We start from the raw sequence: 25,011 nt of genomic DNA, 5'->3' as shown, positions 1-25,011 counted from the left end.
GCGCCAGATTCTGTCCTGGTTGCTCCTCTTCCAGTCCAACTCTCTGCTGTGGTCCAGGAGTGCAGTGGAGGATGGCCCAAGTCCTTGGGCCCTGCACCCTCATGGGAGACCAGGAGAAACACCTGGCTCCTGGCTTCAGATCAGCGTGGTGCGCTGGCCGCAGCGCACAGGCCGTAGCGGCCACTGGGGTGTGAACCAACGGTAAAACGAAGACCTTTCTCTCTGTCTCTCTCTCTCACTGTCCACTCTGCCTGTCAAAAAAATAAAAAAGGCCGGCGCCGCGGCTCACTAGGCTAATCCTCCGCCTTGTGGCGCCGGCACACCGGGTTCTAGTCCTGGTCGGGGCACCGATCCTGTCCCGGTTGCCCCTCTTCCAGGCCAGCTCTCTGCTGTGGTCAGGGAGTGCAGTGGAGGATGGCCCAAGTACTTGGGCCCTGCACCCCATGGGAGACCAGGATAAAACACCTGGCTCCTGCCATCGGATCAGCGCGGTGCGCAGGCCGCAGCGCGCTAGCCGTGGTGGCCATTGGAGGGTGAACCAACGGCAAAAGGAAGATCTTTCTCTCTGTCTCTCTCTCACTGTCCACTCTGCCTGTCAAAAAAAATAAAAATAAAAAAATAAAAAAGTAGAAGTTTTTTTTTTTTTTTTAAAGATTTATTTATTTTTATTTGAAAGGCAGAGTTACAGAGAGGCAAAAAGGCTGGCGGTGTGTGTGGTGGGGAGGTTTTCAATCCACTGGCAGATGGCCTCAATGAAGCCAGGAGCCAGGAGCTTCTTCCAGGTCTCCCATGTGGGTACAGGGGCCCAAGGACTTGGGCCATCTCTTACTGTTTTCCCAGGCCACAGCAGAGAGCTGGATAGGAAGAGGAGCAGCCAGGACTCCTGAATCACTGGTTCTAGACGTAGTTCATAAGAGTGGCCTATGAAGACCATTTGGGACTCTGTACCCAAAAGGGAGACCCAAATGATGCTCCTGGCTCTGGCTTCAGCCTGGCTCAGCTCCAGCTGTTGTGGCCATTTGGGGAGTGAACCAGTGGGTGGAAGATATCTCTCTTTCTGTAACTGCCTTTCAAAACAAAACAAAACAAAACAAAAAAACAAACAAAAAACAAAAAACCTTTTAAAGGGCATTCACATGGCCTGCAAATATCTTAACACTTTGTGTCCATTTTGAAAGGTCTACTTCTGTAGGCCTCATTGTCACTAATCTTTACATTTTGCCTTTCCCAAGTCCATGACCATCCAAACAGCAGCTTCCCATAAATCACTGTGCTCTGTATGTACTTAGCAGTACTTCTTAGGTCTCCATCCAGATAATATTGACAAACAAATGCACCACTTGAATTTATAACCATATCAGAAGGGCGCGTTCCCTTTATAATTTCCAACCTCGTAGTTGCCCCGGGGTAGGGCTGAAATGCTGTAGCCATCCATTTCTTGTTGGTGGTAGCAATGCTTGCAGAACCATCATCAGATCCCAAGAATGTCACTGAGGTGTCAGGAGCTAGGGAGGCTGCAACTGGGGAAGGAAAGGCCTTGTTTCTTCTTCTTTTTTTTAAGATTTATTTATATGAAAGACTTAGAGGAACAGAGAGAGAGAGAGAGATCTTCCATTCACTGGTTTACTCCTCAGATGGCTGCAATGGCTGAGACTTGGCTAGGACAAAGCCAGGAGTCAGGAGCCTCCTCCCAGTCTCCAGTGTGGGTGCAGGGGCCCAAGCACTTGGACCATCTGCTGCTTTCGCAGGCACATTAGCAGGGAGTTGGATGGGAAGTGGAGCAGCTGTGTGTGGAACCAGGAACTCCAGCTTTGTAGGTGGCAGCTTAACCCGCTATGCTACAGTGCCAGCCCCAAGGCCTTACTTCTTCCTCACAGTTCCTTTTTGCTTCTTGCCTGCTTCCTGTTTCTGAGTGCCATATGACGATGCTTCTTCACCCTGTCTGTGACAGAACCTTCCCATAGCAGCCACTGAATCTGTTTGCAGCTTTCCAGCCTTGTAGATCCAGCCTCATCTTCAAAGATACAGCAGAAACACCACAGCTGATAGTGTGGAAGGGTAGATTGGAGCTGAGAAATACTTTCTTAATAATTGGCATAGGAACTGACTCATAATTCCTTCTTCTAGTATATAAAGGCTCAAACCTGGATAGGAGAAAAAAGATAAAATAGTAGTTTTCAATTTTATAATAGACTCACCTGGGAAACTTTAGAAATATAATAAAATTTTATATTTAGAATATTATTTTAAAATATTAAGTATAATATACAATGAATGTATAAGTCTATAATAAATTATATAAATATAGTGATATTTATATATGTTTAAATATGTATTTCTATTTTTTACATCAAAAAAATAAAAAGATACTTGAGATCTTCCCCTAGAAATTCTGCTTTAGTTGATCTATGGTGGGCCTGGGCATTATTATTTTTTTTCTTTTGAAGCTTTCCTTGTGATCCTAATGTGCAGCCTGAGTTGAGAACCACTGAAATAAAACATGAAGCCAGAAATCCTGTCGTTTGAATGTGCACATAGACTTTATTTCTTTTCTTTTTTTTTTTTGACAGACAGAGTGGATAGTGAGAGAGAGAGACAGAGAGAAAGGTCTTCCTTTTTGCCGTTGGTTCAACCTCCAGTGGCCACTGCGGCCAGCGCATCATGCTGATCCGAAGCCAGGAGCCAGGTGCTTCTCCTGGTCTCCCATGCGGGTGCAGGGCCCAAGGACTTGGGCCATCCTCCACTGCCTTCCCGGGCCATAGCAGAGAGCTGGCCTGGAAGAGGGGCAACTGGGATAGAATCCAGCGCCCCAACCAGGACTAGAACCTGGTGTGCCGGCGCCGCAAGGTGGAGGATTAGCCTGTTAAGCCACGGCGCCAGCCGCACATAGACTTTATTGAGAGAAGCAGAAAAGTCTCCCACTGACTGAGTAGGGCTATGAACTGTGAATTCTGGGCTGGGACGACCTTGGTTAGTAATACTGTCATGTCTGTTCAGTCCTTATCCAGCTGACAACGCAGCTGAAGCTGGAGCAGACCGTCCATTGCCTGCTGAATGAGTGCCACAAAGAGGTCAGTAAACAGCTGTGGGTTCTTGAGGTTCCTTAGAACCTTGGAGGATTCTGTCAGAGCTGGTCCGCCTGTTCTTTGGATAGACAGGAACCTGGAAGTCCATAGAGAAGAAAGGATTGCCTGAGGTCACTGAGTTGATGGCCAAGCAGAGCTAGGGCCTGGAGCTCTGACCCTGCTATCGACTCTGCAGTGTCCTTCCTTCCCCTTTCAGTTCCCCAAAGGCTACCTCCATGTGACAGCACAGCCATCCCTGTGGCTCACTCTGTACCTTCCCAAATGCAGTGCAGATTGTCTTGATGAATTTATCAAGGGACTGGGTTGGTGTTGTAGCTTGGCTCTGAACTGTGCATTGCTGTGTCCTGAAGGCATTTGCTCTCGTAAGCACCTCAGGTGAGCGTGGAGTCCGTGTGCTGAAGCTGCTTTCCTCACTGTAGTCAGAGACTCACAGCAGGTTTCTGGTTGTGCTTAACATTGAGGAATAATATCAGAATCACTGTTTATTTTGCAGAAGAAAGACAAACTTGCATCTCAATGCCTTTAAGAACAAATTTTTAAAAATATTTATTTAAAAGAGCTACAGAGAGAGAGAGGTAGATACGCCAGAGAGAGAGAGAGGGGTCTTCCATTCATTGGTTCACTCCCCAAATGACCACAACTGCCAGAGCTGAGCTGATCCAAAGCCAGGAGCCCGGAGCTTCCTCCAGATCTCCCACGTGGGTGCAGGGGCCCAAGGACTTAGGCCATCCTCTACTGCTTTCCCAGGCCACAGCAGAGAGAGCTGGATCAGAAGTGGCACACAGTTCTTTTGGGTTTATTCCTCTCTTGGAAGCCCCCCTCCATACCACTCTGGCTGGAGGCCTTTGACTCTAATAAATAATTTTAAATCTAAAAAAAAAGTGGTGCAACCAGGACTTGAACCAGCACTCATATGGGATGCTAGCTCTGTAGGCCGGGGCTTTAGTCCGCTGCGCCACAGCGATGGCCCCAAGAAGGATATTTATCTAATTATAAATTATATTGAAATGAGCATATCATTGTAATTATTTTGCATGTGATTCATCTATCAGGTTGAATTTATAATTATATAGATCAGTATTTATCATGCTGCTGCTGCTAAGCATTTATGGAGCACTTCCTATATGCTTGCTGCTGTGTTACGTGCTTTATATGTAATATTTAGTCCCACCAGCAACCCTATGAGGTGGGTGGTATTATTATTATTTCCCACCAGAGGAGTTAAGAGTCTTGCCCGATGTGGTACAGCTAGTTGGTAGAAAAGGTGAAACATACACCATTGATTTTCCCTGTAAAGCATCAGGCACAGTGCCTGGCATTTAGAGTTCAATAGTAGTTGCTGTGATAATAATAGAGGTTTGGTGCTGAGCCAAAAACTGGCTCTAACACTTTCCTATTTTTACCTTCTAGTTTCTGATTCTCTAGAGGCAAGATGTGCTAATTTCAATTCAGTTTAACATGTACTGAGCTATTGACTCAGTCCCTTTCCTCCTGGGAGTTCCCAAATGGGGGAATTGGACACTTAGCTAAGAAAGCTGATAGCCAGGCTAGGCGTTTGGCACAGGAGTTAAGACACCGCTCGGGACACCACATCCCACACTGGAGAGCTGGGGTTTGAGTCCCAGCCATGCCCTTGAATCTGACTGTTTTACCAGTCCGTACCCTTGGGAACAGCAGGTGATGGTGTAAGTACTTGGGTTCCTGCCACCCATATGGGAGACACAGGTTGAGTTCATGGCTCCTGGCTTCAGCCTGGCCTAGCCCTGGCAGTTGTGGGGATTTGTGGAGTGGAGCAGTGGATGGGTGATCTGTCTCTCTCTTTGCTTTTCAAGTAAGTAAAAAGCTGATTGTGGTAAGAGACACGCACAGTACAGGCATCTGTATGGCTACGCAGAATCAGTTTTGGTGGGAAGTCCATCCTGATCCTGATGCAGAATGTATTCACTTGTTGTAGCTGTGTAACATGCCCTCCGTGCGAGGCAGCCTGGTCACCTTCACCCTCCTTGGCAAGTTGGTGGATGCCATCCCTGCTCTGGCAGACAAGCTTGTGATGGAGCACGGTAAGTGACCCGTGGGGAGGAGCTGTCACTACCCTTGGCTGCTTTGTGGGTGGCCCTTTCACCATGGATTCCTGGAAAGGCATCACCTGCCTGCTCCAGCCTTCAGCTTTCCGGTCTGCAAAATGTGATCTATGTTGGCCAAGTTGAAAAAGGTCAGTTCCTTGATTCTGGCCCTGGGCTAGTTCCATTCATTTTTTTAAAAAACACTAATTAAGTACCTACATTGAGCCTTCCTTTTGGGTGGAAAGAGGAATTCTGGGATATAGAAATACTTTTTGTTTTTTCCATGAGTGAAATGCAGATGAATGTCTCACAGAGGATTTACCTAAAGGCAGATCACTGAACTCTGCCAAGCTTTGTTTCTGCACTCGACTGAACTCTGGAATTGCTGTTACCACCTCACTGGAAATGAGAGTTTGGCATCTCCTAGAACCATTGGCATTGTGAGAGTCCCCTGCCTCCTTGGCTGTTTTCTGGACAGGCAAACTGATGGAGCATCTCTTGAGAGGCCTGGCGTACCCCAATGAGGGGGTGCAGGCTTCCGTGTGCTACCTCTACGGGAAGCTCTACTCCTCCCCGATGGCCGCTGAGGTGCTTTCAGGCCACTTCCGAGAGAAGCTGTGTCCCCTCTTCCTCTCCACTCTGGATGTTGCCCAGACAAAGGAGCTACAGATCAACTGCTTGGGTAAGACACAGGCCTGGAGAGAAAAGGGAGGGCAAACTTGGGAGGTTTTGCTTGAGGACTTGAGGTATTGGCTCCTGTAACCATGGAGGAGTTTACTGCTTTGCAAAGGAGAGAGCCCAGGCATTCCAATATGGGATGGAGGTATCCCAAGCAGTGTCTTAACTGCTGTGGCGAACACCAGCCCTTGGACTTTTCTACTCTTTTCTTCTTTTTTTTTTAAAATAAGATTTATTTTATTTATTTGAAAGACAGAGTTACAGAGAGAGGTAGAGACAGAGAGAGAGGTCTGCCATCCACTGGTTCACTCCCCAGATGGCCACAACGGCCGGAGCTGTGCTAATCCAAAGCCAGGAGCTGGGAGCTTCTTCCAGGTCTCCCACATGGGTGCAGGTGCCCAAGCACTTGGGCCATATTCCACTGCTTTCTCAGGCCACAGCAGAGAGCTGGATTGGAAGAGGAGCAGCAGGGGCTAGAACCGGTGCCTATATGGGATGCCGGTGCTTCAGGCCAGGGCTTTAACCTGTTGCACCACAGCACCTGCTCCCTTTTCTACTTTTTTCAACAACTCTGAGTTTGCTTTGGTTCCCAGAATGTTGCTTCTTCCTCCTGGAATTCTTCTCCCCACTTCCTCATAGAAGATTTTCCTGATCCCTACACTAGGTCAGATTCTCTGTGTACACGCCCATGTGTCTGGGTATTCCTTGTTTGTATCGTGTAGCACAATGATAAGTAATTATTTGTGTTATTTATTTTTTGGTTTGTTTTCCCTGTACGAATGTGTGCTCTAGTCAAAAAACTATTTATTGAGGGGGTAAGCGTTTAGCCCAGTGGTTAAGATGCCCATGTCCCATATTGGAGTGCCTGGGTTTAATTCCTGGCTCCAGCTCCTGATTCCAGCCTCTTGCTAATGCATATCCTAGGAGGCAGAGGTGAAGGTTCAAGTAATTGGGTTCCTGCCGCTGACGGGGGATACTTGAGTTGAGTTTCCAAATCCAGGCTTTACCCCAGCCCAGCCTAGCCCTGGCTATTGAGGGCATTTGGGGAGTCAATTAGTGGATTAGTTCTGTCTGTTTCTCTTTATCTCTTCCCCTCAAATAAACAAAAGTATATTTATGTATTTATTGAGTTCTTGCTGTGTATCAGTAAGTGTAGAGTAGTGCGTGATGTTGTGTGAAGCTGACATTATCCCTACCCTCTTGAAACTTCGAGTTCAGTGGGGTGACTGGGTCATTCAGGAGGTTCTCACTGGATCCTTCTGGAAGGGAGCTGGGCTGCAGACAGCAAACTGGTGCTGAAGGATTCTACCTATTTCGTCTGTCTATGGAGACATGAAGAAGTCTCTGGAGATGTCTGAGAGGCTATCTTGGGAGTACTGTGGAACCCGTGCCCCTTCTGTCTCTCTTCCCAACCCTCGTTTCCTAGGTTTGCTGAGGCAGCTGCTGAAGTATGATCTCTTTGTGTCTGTGATCATGAACAAATCTGCATTGGCCGAGAGTGCTGAGAGTGCTGGGCGACTGCCAGGAGAGACTTCACTGCCCTTGGTGCTCAAAAAGGTAGATGTCTTTATGATCCTGGTCGCTAGGTTCAGGGACAGGGGAACCCAAGTGCTTCCTGGGCTGGATCCTAACCCACCATTTCTCCTATCTAGGGTTTCCAGAAGCATTTTCTTACTGGATAAAACACCATATTGTAAATCTGCATGCTATCTCTGCATGTTCCCCTTCATATCAGGGCTACCTGAACGTGAGAATACATACAGCAGCGGAAATGAAGCCACCTCAGTTGTTTTAGGGATAAGCTTCTCAACTTGGTGTGGAAAGCTGCTTTTATCTGGACCATGCGCCTTCCTTCAGCCTCACTCACCCCTAAACCCGGTGCTTCAGGCATGTGTAGCTTCTGGGCCCACACGTGCTGCTCATCCTGTCTCTGCCTGTGCAGATGCTCTCCTCTGCCTGTGGAGCCTGTCTGCTCTGGTCCTGTCCATCTGATTCAGATTTCGGGTCTGCAGGGCTCCACTGTCCCTCTGGCTCCTTCAGGTACACTGTGCCCTTTTGCACAGAGCTTGCCTCCTCATGGTGTGGTTGACCTACTGGAAGCTTCTAACTTTGCTTTGGTTCCTGGAATGTTGCTTCCAGACCTGAGTCTATCATCTTTCCTTCCCATCCATAGTCAACATAGGGCCTGGCAGATCTTTGTATCCTCATGTGATCTCAAGGGTTGGTAGACCAGATTGTGAGACTCCTTTTGACAAGAAGAAAGTAGAATCTTGGTCAGAAGTGAGAATATTTCAGTTGGGGGTAGGTGAAAAGCCAAAGTAAATTGCCCTGTCTCATCTCTCTGGGAATGGTCCATGCAAGGCCTGTGAACTCTGAACCAGAAAAGCATGCACTCTGTCTCTCTTTAATATCTATATCTATATCTATATCTATATCTATCTATCTATCTATCTATCTATCTATCTATCTATATATATAAAACTCTGAAAGTCAGAGTTACAGAGAGAGAGGTAGAGACAGATCTTCCATCTACTGGTTCACTCCCCAGATGGCTGCAATGGCCAGGGCTAGGTCAGGCTGAAGCCAGGAGCCAGGTGCTCCATCTGGGTCTCCCACATAGGTGGCAGGGGCCCAAGCACTTGGATCATCTTCTGCTGTTTTCCCAAGTGCATTAGCAGGGTGCTGAATTGGAAGTGGACCAGATGAGGCTCAACAGGAGCCCATATGGGATGTTGCAAGCGGTGATTTAACCTGCTGTGTCACAGTGCTGGTCCATGGTTTATTAATTTCTTCAGGTACCTCCTGAGTACTCATGAGATGTGTTGGTCACTGTGTTGGAACCTGGGAGAGCCAGGGTATGTGGGCGGACAAGATTCTTCTTTTGCACAGCATACAGTCCAGTGGGGAAGGTAGATAATAAACAAGGAAACGAACAAGCAAGGTAATTATGGACATTGATTAGTGTTGTGAAGGAAATAGAGGGAGTGAAATAGTAGTGGAGAAAACCAGCTAGAGCTTGAATGGTGAGACAGGGCCTCTTGGAAAGGCTGACGTTTGGGCTGTCACTTGAAGAATTAGTATGAAGTGATATGAACAGTGCACACAAAAAGCATTTTAATTTTTTTAAAACATTTTAATATACTTTTAAATATTTATTTTAAAGGTTATTTATTTATTTGAAAGGCAGAGTTACGGAGAGGCAGAGGTGGAGAGAGAGAAAGGTTTTTCATTCACTGGTTCACTCCCCAAATGGCTGCAACTATTGGAGCTGGGCCAATCCGAAGCAGGAGACTGGAACTTCTTCAGTTCTCCCATGTGGGAGCAGGGCCTAAGGACTTGGGCCATCTTCTGCTGCTTTCCCAGGCCATAGCAGACAGTTGGATCAGAAGTGGAGCAGCTGGGACTCAAACCGGCATCCATATGGGATTCCAGCACTGCAGGTGACTGCTTTACCTGTTATGCCAAAGTGCTGGCCCCAAGATTTATTTATTTATTTGCAAGGCAGGAGTACAAAGAATGGGGGAGAGAGAGAGAGAGAGAGAGAGAGAGAGAGAGAGAGAGAATATCTTTAATCTGCTGGTTCACTCACTCCCAGAATGGCTGCAATGGCCAGGACAGAGCCAGGCTGAAGCCAGGAGCCTGGCACTCTGTCCAAGTCTCTCCTTTGGATGCTGGGGCATAAGCAATTGGGCCATCCTCCTCTGCTTTCCCAGTCACATTAGCAAAGGAGCTGGATCAGAAGTGGAGCAGCCAGGACTCGAACTGGTGCCCATGTGGGATGCTGGCATTACAAACAGCGGCTTAACCTACTACACCACAGCATTGACCCCACAAAAAGCATTTTAGGGGTGAAAGAACAACAAATAAAAGCTGGAGGAAGATTAGGGCTTGATATATTTTGATAACAAATGAGAGATGTTGGGATAGGTGGGTAGGTAAGAAGTGAAGGGAAGTGGCCCAAGATGAGGCCAGAGATTGAGCAGGACAAATCATGGTAGCTCATGGTGAGTAACTAGGATTTGTGAAAGGTTGTGGGTTTTTTTAAATTTTTGTTTTAATTTTGAAAAATAGCATTGTAAGATATCTTTCATAAGGAATTTTAAGCCAATAATATTTTTCCTTAGTGGATAAGTATTATATTTGTTTAATTTGAAAATTTTTTTTCACATTTTAACAGCTCTGAAATTGGGAGACATTACTATCTATAGTTTAATTGGGAGCAAACTTTTGGGACTCTTAGAGTGCTTGGGTTCAAGTCCTGGCTCCACTTCCAATCCAGTTTCCTGCTAATGCACACCCTGAGTGGCAGCAGGTGATGGCTCAAATACTTGGGTTTCTGCTACCCAAGTGGGAGACTTGGATTGGGTTTTGGGCTCCTGGCTTCAGCCTGGCCCAGCCCCAACAGTTGTGGGAATTTGGGGAGTGAATTGGCAAATGGAAACTCTCTCCCTCTAATTGCCTTTCAAGTTAAAGAACGTTGTTTGTACATGTTGTTGGGGGAGGCATGTCAGTTGTAGGAAGACTCTTAGATTTGGACGTGGCTGATCTGGGTTTCTGCCTTAGCTTTGCCACTTATTAGCTGTTTGGCCTAGAATAAATAAATTAACCTGTTTAAGGGTCCCCAAGACCCCTCCCGGATTTGCTAGAAGGACTTTCAGGATTCGGGGTATCATTGCACTCGTGGCTGTGATTTTTTTCATTGAGAGGGCACACTGTGCAATCAGCAAAGAGGAAAGGCATGTGGGGTAAAGTCCGGGGAAAACCAGGCAGAAGCTTCCAGAGTTCTCTCAGTAGAGTCACACAAAATGTGCTTAATTCCTCCAGCAATGGATTGTGGTAACGTGTGAAGTATTGTCTGAGAAAGCTGATTAGTCTCAATGCCTAGGGATTCTGTTGGGGGCTGGGTGGTCACCCTCTGCTTTGCACATACCAAAATTCAAACTCTCAGAAGGAAAGCAGGTATTCAGCATAACTGACATTGTCTGCAGAAAGAGTTTAGTCACAGTGAGCCACTCTCCTCAGTTCTGGAAGTGGTAGGAACCCTTCCAAAGTCCAAGTTCCCAAACCTGGCCAAGGGCCAGCCTTGTAGCTAGGGCCTCCTGAGGTTACAGAGTCAGGCCTGCAGTGCTGACTCTCCTGTGCACCCAGTAAAGTGAGGATGGCGGTGGAACCATCCCCATTATGTCACAGGTTGCTGCACACGTCAGGACCAGATGAGGGCTGTGAAAGCAGTTGTCAGTGGAGGCCTGAGCAGCAGTGCTTGGTGATGGGTTTAGTGTTGTTTGAGTGCCACTAGGGGATTTGACATTGTGTTCTTTTATTGCATTTCTCATCCACTGCGGTTTGTAGGCTCCTTTCCACAGGCCATGACTGCTGTCCCTGGGCACTGTCTTTGTGCCTGGGGCGGGTGGTACAGAAGGGGTCAGAGGTGGAGTGCTTCTGCCTGCAGGCACTCAGGCTGGTTCCTCAGTGCTGTCAGTGGGGTTACTGGGACACTGTTGTCTGTTTCTCTAGCTTCTCCTCTCCAGAGATGAGACGCTGCAGGTGGCCAGTACCCATTGTATAACTGCAGTGCTGGTCCACTCCCCAGCGAAGTATGCCCTGGCCTTCATCCATGCTGATATCCCAGGTAGGAAGACCCTTCACACCTTCTCTTCCAAGGACCCCCGAGTTCTGACTGGGGCCCTGGGGGGTCACAGCAGCGGCAGCACCCCAAAAGGGAACCTTTGATAACTCATACTTGGGGATGGGGTGGGGACAGGGTCAGTTGTTCACAACAGATTCTAAGAAGTAGACCTTATAATGTGTGAATCCTGTTACAGATTTCTTCTATGACCTTGAATAGTTTGTTACTGATCTTTTTCAAATATTTGACTACCTAGGAATAAAAACCCAGTCTGGCATGGTGGATGACAAAGGGAACTGATGTTTCTCAAGGACCTGTTTAAGAGCCAGGGAATGTGCCCCAACCTGCCTTGCAAATGTTACACATTGAGATCCTCATCTTAGCTTTTTATTGATAAGGAAATATAGGCTCAGAGGAGGTAAATACCTGATTTAGACTGACAAGGCTAAGTCACTGGCAGAGATGGGCTATAGAGTCAAGTCTCTCTGGCTCTAACAGCCCCACACCCCACCCCACATCACACTGCTAGAATCAGGAGAATCAGGAGCTCTGAATTCAAGGCCCACCTGTGCCACTAATGGTGCCTCCCTCTTGCCCTTGGCTTCCCCTTCTGTTAAAAAGAAGAGGTTAGATCCTAACCCTGAGGCCACTTTGCAGGAGTGTTTGTGCATTGATGGTCATGTCTCGTGGAGACAGTGTGTGAGCAGAGGGAGTAGCGGGGTAAGGTGCTGAAGAAATTGCGGGCAGTGTTAGTTAAAGGCCCGTGAGCACATGGCTGCCATTCATTGCTTCCTCCTCCTCTCCCTGGCCAGAGTTCCTCTTCGAACACCTTTCCTCTTCCAGTGAAGTGCTTGTCTGGTCCAGCTGCAGCTGCTTGATACTCCTGGCAGAAGAGCCGCTCTTCTTTTCCAAGTGCCACACGGTGTACGGTTGGTAGTGTGTGGGTCCTGTCCTGAGTCTGGGTCACGTGGACAGCAGTTTGATGTTGGGTGGCAGTGACAGTGATGTGAGGATAGCTTCCACCTGGGACAGGAGCACTGGGTCTGGACATTTCCGTCAGCCCACACATCACTAGATGTCACATGCAAGCATCGACATCCAAACAATTCTGTCTACTGATCAGCGGAGCTGACTCCTCAGCAAGGGAAGGGTGGTCCTGTTATCTACTACATGGATTCCTATGGTGTTAAGAACACCTCTAAACAGTGTGTACTCAGCCTTGGAGTTTTTCCTCCCCATACCCCAGACATGTGTTCATTCAGTTGGTCCCTAAGTTTTGCTGATTTGTCCTCTCAGAGTTTGAAACTGTCTCTTCCTTTTCCTTGTCTGGGGGTTTTTATATCACATCTGGATTTTCAGAGTGGGCAGTCATTCATGTTACATTCTATAATATAAAGTCATAGTCTGTGCCCAGCACCAGACTGTGATCTGGAGATTCAGAAATATATATAACATGGTTCTTGCCCCCAGGAAGGGGAGAGAGATGCAAACAGGTAGTTTTAAACAGTAGATGTTTAGAGCTCTGTGAGGGGGATGCACAGGACCTGTGGTAGCTCTGGGGAGGTTCACAGCTCTGGAGTTTCAACCTTGTGCTCTAAGGAGGAATACGAGTGTGCCAAGTGGAGAAGACATGGCTTGGTCACTCGGCATTCACTAAGTACCTCCAGTGCCAGGGCCTCTGCTGTGGCTTGTGCTGGGTGCTGCAACAACAGATGAATCATAGAAGGGCCTATCCCCCACAATCTCACATTCTGGCCCCATTCGCTCAGTTGTATCAGAGTCCCTCTACAAGGGGCCTCCGGCCTATGTATGCTGTCCGAAGCCTGTCACCTCTCCTGCGGGGCAGTAAAGGAACCACTGAGCGCTGACCCCTGGCCTGTGTCCTTTCATCTGAGGCAGGGATCGAGGCAGTGGTGAGGAGCCTGCAGGGAAGCCTGAAGATGAACAACACGGAGCTGCATAAGCAGGGTCTGCTGCTCCTTGCTGAGATCCTGACTCGGTGAGTAAGGTGGTGGAGAAGGAAAAGCGAGCTGCAGGGAGAGCGCACTCATTTCTCATGTACGGTTTTCCAGGCAGCCAGAGGAGATCAGGCTGTTCACAAGCTCCGCCATGTGCAGAAGTGCTGCCCGCGCCCTCCGAGAGGCGGTGAGCAGTCCTGTGCTGGAGGTGGCTGCAGAGGCAGTGAAGGCCACTTCCGCTTTCCTGAGGTGAGGGACTGGGCAAGCTGAGCTTTCCACCCCTGCAGGTGCTGGGGCCCGTCCAGGCCAAGGCAGCCTCCAGGGGACACGTGTCCCTAAGGTCAGAGACATTTTCTTGATGTATTTCTGCACTCCAGGGATTTTGTTCTCTTTCTGGAGCTACTTATTTAAGTGTTGGTCATCCTAGGTTAGTCTTCTAATTTCCTTTCTTTCCTGACAATTTTTGTCTTTTTTGTTTTACTAATTTCTCGGAAATTTTTTGACTTTATTTTTCAATGCTTTCAAATTTTATTTATTTATTTGAGATGTGGAGAGACAGAGCAGGTCGGGGAGAAGAGTTGACAGAGAGTGAGCGCTCATCTGCTGGTTTAGCCCCCAGGTGTTTGCAACAGCTGCGGGTGGGCTGGGACTGAAACTGGGAGCCAGAAACTCAATCCAGGTTTCTCACATGGGTGGCAGGAACTCAGTTATTTGACCCTTCATCGCTGCCTTCCAGGGTTTGCATTAGCAGGAAGTTGGATCCAGGAGCCAGAGCCAGGCATGGAACCCAGGTACTCTGATGTCAGATGTGGGTGTTAGAACTGCTAGGCTAAATACCCACTCCCTGTCTCTCTACTCCTTTAATGAATATTTTATTTTTGCTTTCATATTTTAATTTGGAAGATGTCTTTTCAGTTTCCTGCCTTTTAAAAAATTTATTTTTAAAAATACATTTATTTGGGCCGGCGCCACGGCTCAATAGGCTAATCCTCTGCCTTGCGGCGCTGGCACACTGGGTTCTAGTCCCGGTCGGGGCACCGATCCTGTCCCGGTTGCCCCTCTTCCAGGCCAGCTCTCTGCTGTGGCCAGGGAGTGCAGTGGAGGATGGCCCAAGTCCTTGGGCCCTGCACCCTATGGGAGACCAGGAGAAGCACCTGGCTCCTGCCATCAGATCAGTGTGGTGTGCTGGCCACAGCACGCCTACTGTGGCGGCCATTGGAGGGTGAACCAATGGCAAAGGAAGACCTTTCTCTCTGTCTGTCTCTTTCTCTCACTGTCCTTTCTACCTGTCAAAAAAAAATTTTTTTTTGTTTATTTGAGAGACAGAGAGGGGAGAGAGAGAGACAGAGAGACAGAGAGCAATTTCCCATATGCTAGTTTACTCTCCAGAAGCCTGCATTGGCTGTGTCTGAGCTAGGCCAAAGCTGGGAGCTGGGAACACAATCCAGGTCTTCCTTGTGGGTGGCAAGAAACCAATTCCGTGAGCCATTGTTGCTTCTGCTGCCTCCCTGGGTCTACATTAACACGAAGCTAAAGCCACAGAGCTGGGAATCAAACTCAGATACTTTGATATGAGACACAGTATTTTAACTGCTAGGCTAAATGCCTGTCCCTGCATTTTTTTTTTTTCTCATTAAACTTTATTTTAGTGGGTCTCAAAATTCTGTGACAGATTTTTGGTCAAGTTGTTTCCATTAAAAAGTAGATTTTAAAAACTAATAACTTAAAACTGCCACGCACAAAAAAAATGGTCCACACAACATTCTCCTTTCCTTCTGAAGGTTTTACGATGCATTGTTATCATTAACCAGTCTTTCACTATTAAACTTAAATGGCCAATTGAGACAAACAGTTCTGAGACCATTCTTCCACCACTGATTAAGACTGGGGTGGCAGGTATTAGGGATACTATTCATTTAACCTTCTGAGCTTTCTGGGCAGACTTGGTGACCTTGCCAGCTCCAGCAGCCTTCTTGTCCACTGCTTTGATCACACCCACAGCAACCGTCTGTCTCATATCACGGACAGCGAAACGACCCAGAGGAGGATAGTCAGAGAAGCTCTCGACACACATGGGCTTGCCAGGAACCATATCAACAATGGCAGCATCACCAGATTTCAAGAATTTAGGGCCATCTTCCAACTTCTTTCCAGATCGACGATCAATCTTTTCCTTCAGCTCAGCAAATTTCTTAATATAGAGCATTTTGGCCGGCGCCGCGGCTCACTAGGCTAATCCTCCGCCTTGCGGCGCCGGCACACCGGGTTCTAGTCCCGGTCGGGGCACCGATCCTGTCCCGGTTGCCCCTCTTCCAGGCCAGCTCTCTGCTGTGGCCAGGGAGTGCAGTGGAGGATGGCCCAAGTGCTTGGGCCCTGCACCCCATGGGAGACCAGGAGAAGCACCTGGCTCCTGGCTTCGGATCAGTGCGGTGCGCCGGCTGCAGCGCGCTACCGCGGCGGCCATTGGAGGGTGAACCAACGGCAAAAAGGAAGACCTTTCTCTCTGTCTCCCTCTACTGTCCACTCTGCCTGTCAAAAAAATAAAAAAATAAAATTAAAAAAAAATACTATCATGGGTTATTCAGCCAGATCTGAATGCCTTAAAGGCTGATTCTGAGGCCAGAGTGCTGTTTAGGACATCTGCCATTCTATGCGTCTGCTGTATATCCTGCTTCCCATGTTGGATAGTTCTCTCCTTCTTAATGCTATCAGTATTAGCAGACACTAGTCTTGTTTATGTGATCTCTTTGACTCTTGGACCTATCATTATGATTAATTGTGAACTGAAATTGATCACGTAGACTAGTGAGATGGCATTGGTACATGCCACCTTGATGGGATTGAATTGGAATCCCCAGGCACGTTTCTAACTCTACATTTGGGGCAAGTCAGATTGAGCATGTCCCAAATTGTACATCTCCTCCTTCTCTTATTCTCACTCTTATATTTAACAGAGATAACTTTTCAGTTAAATTTAAACACCTAAGAATAATTGTGTGAATTACAGAGTTCAACCAATAGTACTAACTAGGACAAAAAAATACTAAAAGGGATAAAGTATTAAGTTGTTCATCAACAGTCAGGACAAGGGCTGATCAAGTCACTGTTTCTCATAGTGTCCATTTCACTTCAACAAGTTTCCTTTTTGGTGCTCGGTTAGTTGTCACCGATCAGGGAGAACATATGATATTTGTCCCTTTGGGACTGGCTTATTTCACTCAGTAAGATGTTTTCCAGATTCCTCCATTTTGTTGCAAATGACCGGATTTCATTGTTTTTTATTGCTGTATAGTATTCTATAGTGTACATGTCCCATAATTTCTTTATCCAGTTTACTGTTGATGGGCATTTAGGTTGATTCCAGGTCTTAGCTATTGTGAATTGAGCTGCAATAACCATTAAGGTGCAGAGAGCTTTTTTGTTTGCCAATGTAATTTCCTTTGGGTAAATTTCAAGGAGTGGGATGGCTGGGTTGTATGGTAGGGTTATGTTCAGGTTTCTGAGGAATCTCTAGACTGACTTCCATAGTGGCTTTACCAGTTTGCATTCCCACCAACAGTGGGTTAGTGTCCCTTTTCCCCCACACCTCAGGATAATTTTTTAAAAGACTTATTTATTTATTTAAAAGGCAGAGATAGAAAGAGAGAATGAGCCTGGAGCCAGGTGCTTTTGAGTTTCCCACATGGGTGCTGGGACCCAAGTACTTGGGCCATCTTCTGTTGTTAGGCACATTAGCAGGGAGCTAAATGGGAAGTGGAGCAGCCAGGACTTGAATCAGTGCCCATGTGGGACACAGGCACTGCAGGCAAAGGCTTAACCTTCTATGCCATAGCACTGGCCCTGACCCTAAGGATAATTCTATGAGGAGAGAACTATTAACCCTCATTTCATAGATTAGGAAACTGATGGTGGGAGAGAGTAAGGAATGTGCACAAGGTTGTACAGCTACTTAAGAGCAGGAGCAAGGACTTTTGTGAGATAAGACCCTGAGTCCTGATCCACCACACTGCCGTCCATTGTCTGAGAGGCTAGCGGTATCTTGGGAGTACCTTAACCTAACCGTGAGCCTTCTCTTGTCTCCCTGAATGCAGGAAGGATCATCAGAGTGCTCTACCTGTGCAGTACAGGGAGCTGCGGGCCTTGCTTGAAGCCGTGCTGGGCCGGTGTGTGGAATTCTCCCAGGCTCCACTGAACAGAAGGCCCCTGGTCAGTGCACTCACATCTGCTTCTTCTGGAGATCTTGCTGTGATGTTTCTTTTTAATATTCATTTGAATGGAGAGTTCCTGAGACAGAGGAAAGAGAGAGAGGGTTTCCATTCTCTTGTTTACTCTCCAAATGGTTGCAATGGCCAGGGCTGTGCGTGGCTGAAGCCAGGAACCCAGAGCTTATTCTGAGTCTCAAATGTGGGTGCAGGTGCCCAAGCACTTGGGCCATCTTCTGCTGCTTTCCCAGGTGCATTAGCAGGGAGCTGGATCGGAAGTGGAGCAGCTGGTACTTGAGCTGGCAGCCATATGGGATGCTGGCGTCACAGGCAGCAGCTTAACCCACTGCACCACAATGCCAGCCCCTATGATATGTTTGAAAGACAAACTGGTACGTTGTTTTGCCTGTGTATGCCATTATATAGCTTTTTCTTGTGTGCACATGCCTACAATGAGTTTGTTTTTCCTGACTGTAAGGCTTAGGGATTAATCTCCTTAAGATGTTTTTACAGATGAGGAAACTGAAACCACAGAGGTTTAATAATTTTTCCCCAAGTTCCAAAATTAATCGTACCTGAATCTGAATAGTAAATCCCAAAGTGTTTGCATGCAAGCTTATTACTTGTTTTGTCTCTTTATGTCATCCAGGCAGATATGATAAATGTGTCCACAAAATTATATATGATTGAATTCAGTGGAATCTTGGAAAGAATCTGTCTGATGTGCAGTGTGTTATGATGGTTTTTTTTTTTTAAGATTTGTTTATTTATTTGAAAGGCAGAGTTACTGAGAGGCAGAGAGAGAGAGAGAGAGAGGTATCTTCCATCTGCTAGTTTACTCCAGGGCTGAGCCAGGAGCTTCCAGGTCTCATGTGGGTGTAGGGGCCCAAACACTTGGGCCATCATCCACTGCTTTCCCAGACACATTAGCGGGAAGCTGGATCAGAAGTGGAGCAGCCAGGACTTGAGCCAGCACTCATATAGGATGCTGGTGCTGCAGATGGTGGCTTTACCTGCTATGCCACAGTACTGGCCCAATGGTTGGCTTTAAATGATCTCTGGACTTAGGATATCAGGAAAGATGCTGTCAGTGTGAACTTTGAATATGTCTTTAGAATATGTTAACTTTGGCCGGCGCCGCAGCTCACTAGGCTAATCCTCCGCCTTGCGGCGCCGGCACACCGGGTTCTAGTCCCGGTCGGGGCACCGATCCTGTCCCGGTTGCCCCTCTTCCAGGCCAGCTCTCTGCTGTGGCCAGGGAGTGCAGTGGAGGATGGCCCAAGTCCTTGGGCCCTGCACCCCACGGGAGACCAGGAGAAGCACCTGGCTCCTGCCATCGGATCAGCGCGGTGCGCCGGCCGCAGCGCGCTACCGCAGCGGCCATTGGAGGGTGAACCAACGGCAAAAGGAAGACCTTTCTCTCTGTCTCTCTCTCACTGTCCACTCTGCCTGTCAAAAATAAAAAAAAAAAAAAAAAAAAAGAATATGTTAACTTTATGGCCGGCGCCGTGGCTCACTAGGCTAATCCTCCGCCTTGTGGCGCCGGCACACCGGGTTCTAGTCCCGGTCGGGGCACCGATCCTGTCCCGGTTGCCCCTCTTCCAGGCCAGCTCTCTGCTGTGGCCAGGGAGTGCAGTGGAGGATGGCCCAAGTGCTTGGGCCCTGCACCCCATGGGAGACCAGGAGAAGCACCTGGCTCCTGCCTTTGGATCAGTGCGGTGCGCCGGCCGCAGCGCGCCACCCGCGGCGGCCATTGGAGGGTGAACCAACGGCAAAAAGGAAGACCTTTCTCTGTCTCTCTCTCACTGTCCACTCTGCCTGTAAAAAAAAAATAAATAGAATATGTTAACTTTAGAAACTAAGCTCAAGGCTGGTGCTGTGGTGTAGCGGATAAGTTGCCTCCATAAGTGCAAGCATCCCATATGTGCCGGTTTAAGTCCCGGCTGCTCCACTTCTGATCCAGCTCTGCTATGGCCTGGGAAAGCAGTGGAGGATGGCCCAAGTCCTTAGACCCCTGAACCCACATGGGACACCCAGAGGAAGCTCCTGGCTCCTGGCTTGCAGCTCTAGCCATTGCGGCCAATTAGGGAGTGAACCAGTGGATGGAAGACCCCTCTCTTCCTCCCTCCCTCCCTCTCTCTGCCTCTCTGTAACACTGCCTTTCAAATAAATAAATAAATCTTTAGGAAAAAAAAAGAATCTAAGCTCTTCATACCTGATGGAGTGGGGAGATTTTCTTATGTTTGTACCAGCTAATACAGACATAGCTAGTTAACTAACGTGACAACTTCCTGCATATAATAGACCAAGAGCCAGCCCTGTGGTTCACAAGGACATGAGTAGTTAAGTTTTCCCTTCTCCCATATTTTAGTTCATTTTAAAAGATTTATTCATTTATTTGAAAGAGTTTTATATAGAGAAAGAGAGACAAAGAGATCTTCTGTCCACTGGTTTATTCCTCAAATGGTCACAATAGCCAGGGCTGGGGAAGACTGAAGCGAGGAGCCAGGAATTCCATCTTGGTCTCCCTCATGGGTGGTAGGAGCCCAAGTACTGGGGCCATCTTCCGCTGCTTTTCCAGGCATATTAGCAAAGAGCTAGGTCAGAAGTGGAGCATCTGGGACTTGAACGGTGCTCAAATAGGATGCTGATAATGCAGGGGGCAGCTTCACCTGCTGTGCCACAACACCACCCCTGCCCCCACTGTATTTTGGAGGTGCTATTATATTTGCAAGCCATGCAAGATCTTGGGTGTATGGGCACATCAATCTGCAGTATAAGTGGAGGAGGTCTGTAGTCCTCCAAGCACAGGTTGGCACACAGGATAATATTTGACCAAAGTTTCTTCTCTCTCCTTCCCACCTCAGGGCCATGCCTCCAATAGGGATTCAGAGAAGGCCATTTTTCAAAGGGGAAGGTTCCTCCTGAGCACTCTGGAGGGCTTTAGAAATGCCTGCAGGTAAGGGCCCTCTGTGGTTTGGGGTAGTTGTGGGGAGGGTGGGGATGCAAGGAATTCAGACAGGATGGAGTTCTGCAAGCAACACTTGATTTCTGATGCTCTGCTTCACAGTGAGACGCTTTTGGTTGGGGTGGGGACTGAGGGTGTGTGAAGGAAGCTTAAGGACAGGTTGCTGGGATAGGATATTTCTTTTTTTCTTTTTTAAAATATTTATTTGTTTTGAGAGTTAGAGGAAGATATAGAGATATAAATCTTTTATCCTCTAGTTCACTCCTCAGATGGCACAATGGCCAGCACTGGGCCAGGCTGAAGCCAGGAGCTAGGAGTATCCCATGTGCATGGCAGGGGCCCACACACTTGAACCATCCTCTGCTGCTCTTCCCAGGCCATTACCAGGCAGCTGAATCAGGAGTGGAGCAGCTGGAACATGCCATTATGGCATGTTGGTGCTGCAGGCAGTGGCTTTACCTGTTATACAGCAATGCCGGCCCCTGCCTCCCCCAGGATAGTTCTAAAGATTCCCACTGGTGGGAGTCTTCCATGTGCTCTGAAGTCATGCCTCATTCACCTTTGTCCCTCTGCTCCACTGGCCAGCACTGTCCCTATTCACTGAGTGGTAGCACAAGTTTGGTGTCACATCTGCTGGGGGCCAGGCTTCATGCTGGATAGCAGCAGTAGAAGATAGGGAAGAACAGCTCCTGGCCACAAGAAGCTCATAGTCTCGTGGGCAAGTTTTGCCTGTATACGTGGAATTTGGTGGGTTGTCAAGAAACATAACCTTCCAGGGGATGTATTCTGGGTAGAGAGAGCAGCATATTTAAAGACAAACAGATGTGAAGCGTCAGATAACATGGCATATTCAGGGAAGCACATGTAGTGGGGTGGACGAGTCATGGGGAGGGGTAACCAAGGACTAGGTCTCCTCAGTGAGGTCTCTTGAATTCTCTCCATCTGATATTAAGGATGTTTTCCCTGCATCTTGAGCACTGGCATCCCACTACGAGTATATTTCTTCCTTTCTTAAAACTTTTGTTTGAGACAGAGAGGGAAAGCTTGCACCTGCTGGCCCACTCCCCAGATGCCTGCAATGTCTGGGACTGAGCCAGGATGACGCTGAGAATTGAGAGCTCAATCCAGATCTCGCACATGTGTGATGGGAACCCAGTCACTGGGGCCATCACCTCTGCCTCCCAGGGTCTGCATTAGCAGGAAGCTAGAGTCAGGAGCCAGATGTGGATGTGGATCCTAGGTGCTCTGATACGGGATTCAGGTATCCTAACTGCATCTTTTTTTTTTTTTAATTTTATTTTATTATTTTTTTTTACAGGCAGAGTAGACAGTGAGAGAGAGAGACAGAGAGAAAGGTCTTCCTTTTGCCGTTGGTTCACCCTCCAATGGCCGCCGCGGGTGGCGCGCTGCGGCCGGCGCACCGCGCTGATCCGATGGCAGGAGCCAGGTGCTTCCTCCTGGTCTCCCATGGGGTGCAGGGCCCAAGCACTTGGGCCATCCTCCACTGTACTCCTGGGCCACAGCAGAGAGCTGGCCTGGAAGAGGGGCAACCGGGACAGGACCAGGACTAGAACCCGGTGTGCCGGCGCCGCAAGGCGGAGGTTTAGCCTATTGAGCCGTGGCACCGGCCATTAATTGCGAGGCCAAATACCTGTCCCTTGGAGGGTGCTTCTAACTTTTATGTTGCACAGGTGGTACTAGACATACTCACATACGTATTGGTTCCTCAGGTTGGCTGTGGAATTCCAGAGTGAGCCTTTGGCCCAGGAGAATCCATTCACAGCTCCAAGCGCCGAGAAAGAAGATACGCTGGAAGCCTTCTCAGAATTTCTTCTCGGTGTCTGTGACTCTCTGTGTATCCCCATGGTGATGGTGGGTTCCTCTGACTCATGCTCCGCGTGAAACTTGGGGCAGAGAAGAATGTGAGGGTGAGCCTGGCTGAGAGGCACAGGCGATGACAGCTCAGCTGGCCTTGCTGAGGGCTTCAGTGTCATTCTAGCAGCCACCTAGTCTTTGGTTTTAAAAATATAGTATTTCATTATAAGATTAACAGACGCCTCTTAAGAAAAAGTAGGAAGCAGTCATAGTAACAGAAGATATAGGTAATGTTTATGGAGTGGTAGGTGCCTCTTATTAGTTACTTAGCTTAATCCATCTAATGATCCTGGGAAATGGGTGCTATGATTTTCCCCAATTTATAGATGAGGTTATCATAGTCCTGTGGTTACAAAGCAAATACATTACAGTGCTGGGATTGAACCTGCGACTTCAGGTGCCATAGGTGTCCTTGGCTCTTTGTTTAGTAATGAGCAGTGGTGAATGTCGGTGATCTAAACTCCAGGAAGAAACACATATGTGTGTTCTGTAAAATGAGTAGACAACCACTCTGAAGAGAGCCTGGTTCTGAAGAGAGAGCTGTGTTTTGAGCTGACCGGAGATTGAGATGGTAGGAAGAGCAGGGCCCAGAGCTGTGGATTCTCCAGGTGACCTTGGATGAGTCCTCTCCTGCGTCAGGTTTGGGCCTCCTGTGAGTCCTGTGAGTCAAGGAAGGGCATGTGCTGGGAACAGCAGGTGGCAGGCGGGAGGACCCCGGGCTGCAGGGGAGACAGCTGCTCTCCCTTTAGGAAGTCACTGAGTCAGCTGTGCAGGAGGGGCAGTGGTCAGGAGCACTGGGCTGCAGACTCATAGTGAGACTTGGACCTCTCCCATCGCTCTCCTTATCTGTTCTGCCTTCCTCCTAGGTCTGTGAGGGTCTAGAAGTAAATCATAACATCGTTGTGTTGTTCCTGCTTTCTACTTTTCTGTATTGTATATGTTTTCTTTAATGAACTTATATTGATTTTATAGTTAAAAGAAACTTTAAAACACAAAGGAAGGTGTCTACAAGAACAATGCCTCTGAGGCCCCAGCTTTTCACAGGGGAGGAGGTGACTGACCCAAGGGCACATGGTGGTGGCTTTGTGCAGAGCTTGAACTGGAACCCATGTTTTCTTCCTCTTAATCTGGAGCTGTGCTACTACATCAGGCTGTTTCATGACTCTGTTCAAGGATCACATGAGATAATAATTAGGAAATCACTTTGCAAACTATATTATTAATACTGTTATAGTAATACAAACATTAATGTTACCATATGTTATTTGTTTGTTTGAAAGGCAGAGATACAGAGTGAGAGAGGAAAGAGAGGGGAGAGAGAGAGAGAGAGAGAGAGAGAGATCGATCTTCCATCTACTGGCTCACTTCTCAAATGGCCACAACGGCTGGGGCTGGGCTAGGTTGAAGCCAGGAGCCAAGAGCATCCTTTGGGTCTCCCACATGGGTGGCAGGAGCCCTAACACTTGGGCCGTCTTCCGCTGCTTTCCCAGGAGCATTAACAGGGAGCTAGATTGGAAGTGGAACATTTGGGACTCATACCAGCACCCATATGGGATGCCAGCACTGTAGGTGGTGGCTTAACCTTCTATGCCACAGCACCGGCCCCAGAAGGTATTTTCCATGTATTAGGCCTCATTGGTTTCTAGGAGGTCAGTCTTAGTGTTATTCCATTTTAACCTTTTTGGGAGCAGAGACTCTGGGAGGTAAGGTATCTGTACACTCTGTTAAGTGGCAGATCAAAGGCTCAGATGTAGATTTGTGACTTCCAGTTCCCCAGCCTTTCTTGTGCCCTTCAGATGAAAGAGATGAGTCCGCTGTTGCCAGATTTGATGCCAGTTTTTATTGATGCATTTTCTTCTTCAGAGGCTCAGTCCTGGTCAGCTGTCTTCTTCCTGGCTCTTTACAGAGGCACTTGGAGCAGGCCACTCAGCCAGCCTTGATGGAAGTTTTCCTGTCTATTCTACACAGCCTGTTCGTCATCGTTCCCCACATGAAGGAGAAGTTCTCGAAGAAACTCGGTAGGCAGTAGGCGAATGGAAGCTGGGACAGAGGCAGGCTTTGTGCAGCTGCTCAAAGTACTCATAGAGGGATTGCTGTAGAATGGATGTTTATGTATCATTTGTAATCTATATTTTTTGTCCAATGTTGGGTGAAAGAAAATGTACAGCAGCCAACAGTCCTGAAAGGCATTTCCCAAACTTAATCTTTACTTCTGTGTCCAGGGGAGGTCCCAGAGGTTCTGGTTCAGTGCCCACCACACTCTCCCTTCCTGATTTCCTCCATGTTCCGTATCCCCCAGGTCTCACGAGATGGGAAGCTTCCCTGACTCCTGAGCACTGAGTGGCATGGTATGCCCCGGCCATTGTGACAGCTGAAGGATGTCCCCTCGTGCTGCCAAGTCCCTTCCAGGGGAGAGAGCACTCTGTGGAAAGGTGTTATCTAAGTGCACACCAAAGACCTTTCTAAAACAGCCTACATGGCTTTTGATTCCTTCAGTCTTCTCCAGGCCCCCTGGTATATTTCTCTTCTCCTTCTCTAACCAGTCATTGATTCCC

At 48.0% G+C, this 25,011-nt stretch overlaps 1 protein-coding gene across 1 annotated transcript in view; it reads left to right on the top strand.

Moving 5' to 3' along the window:
• MEI1 (meiotic double-stranded break formation protein 1) overlaps positions 1-25,011 on the top strand; it is a 67,554-nt gene that overhangs the window by 7,394 nt on the left and 35,149 nt on the right. The window contains exons 4-15 of the mRNA XM_062201873.1: positions 2,998-3,071; positions 5,041-5,146; positions 5,628-5,831; positions 7,254-7,384; positions 11,342-11,456; positions 12,266-12,382; positions 13,353-13,452; positions 13,526-13,660; positions 17,503-17,617; positions 20,481-20,572; positions 22,312-22,453; positions 24,363-24,474. Coding sequence (XP_062057857.1) covers positions 2,998-3,071; positions 5,041-5,146; positions 5,628-5,831; positions 7,254-7,384; positions 11,342-11,456; positions 12,266-12,382; positions 13,353-13,452; positions 13,526-13,660; positions 17,503-17,617; positions 20,481-20,572; positions 22,312-22,453; positions 24,363-24,474 — 1,443 coding nt within the window. The remainder of the gene's footprint in view (positions 1-2,997; positions 3,072-5,040; positions 5,147-5,627; positions 5,832-7,253; positions 7,385-11,341; positions 11,457-12,265; positions 12,383-13,352; positions 13,453-13,525; positions 13,661-17,502; positions 17,618-20,480; positions 20,573-22,311; positions 22,454-24,362; positions 24,475-25,011) is intronic.

Source organism: Lepus europaeus, chromosome 10 (genome assembly GCF_033115175.1).
Source record: "Lepus europaeus isolate LE1 chromosome 10, mLepTim1.pri, whole genome shotgun sequence".
Lineage (NCBI taxonomy): Eukaryota > Metazoa > Chordata > Mammalia > Lagomorpha > Leporidae > Lepus > Lepus europaeus.
The sequence above is the reverse complement of the archived record's forward strand: the minus strand, read 5'-3'. Positions and strand labels throughout refer to the sequence as shown.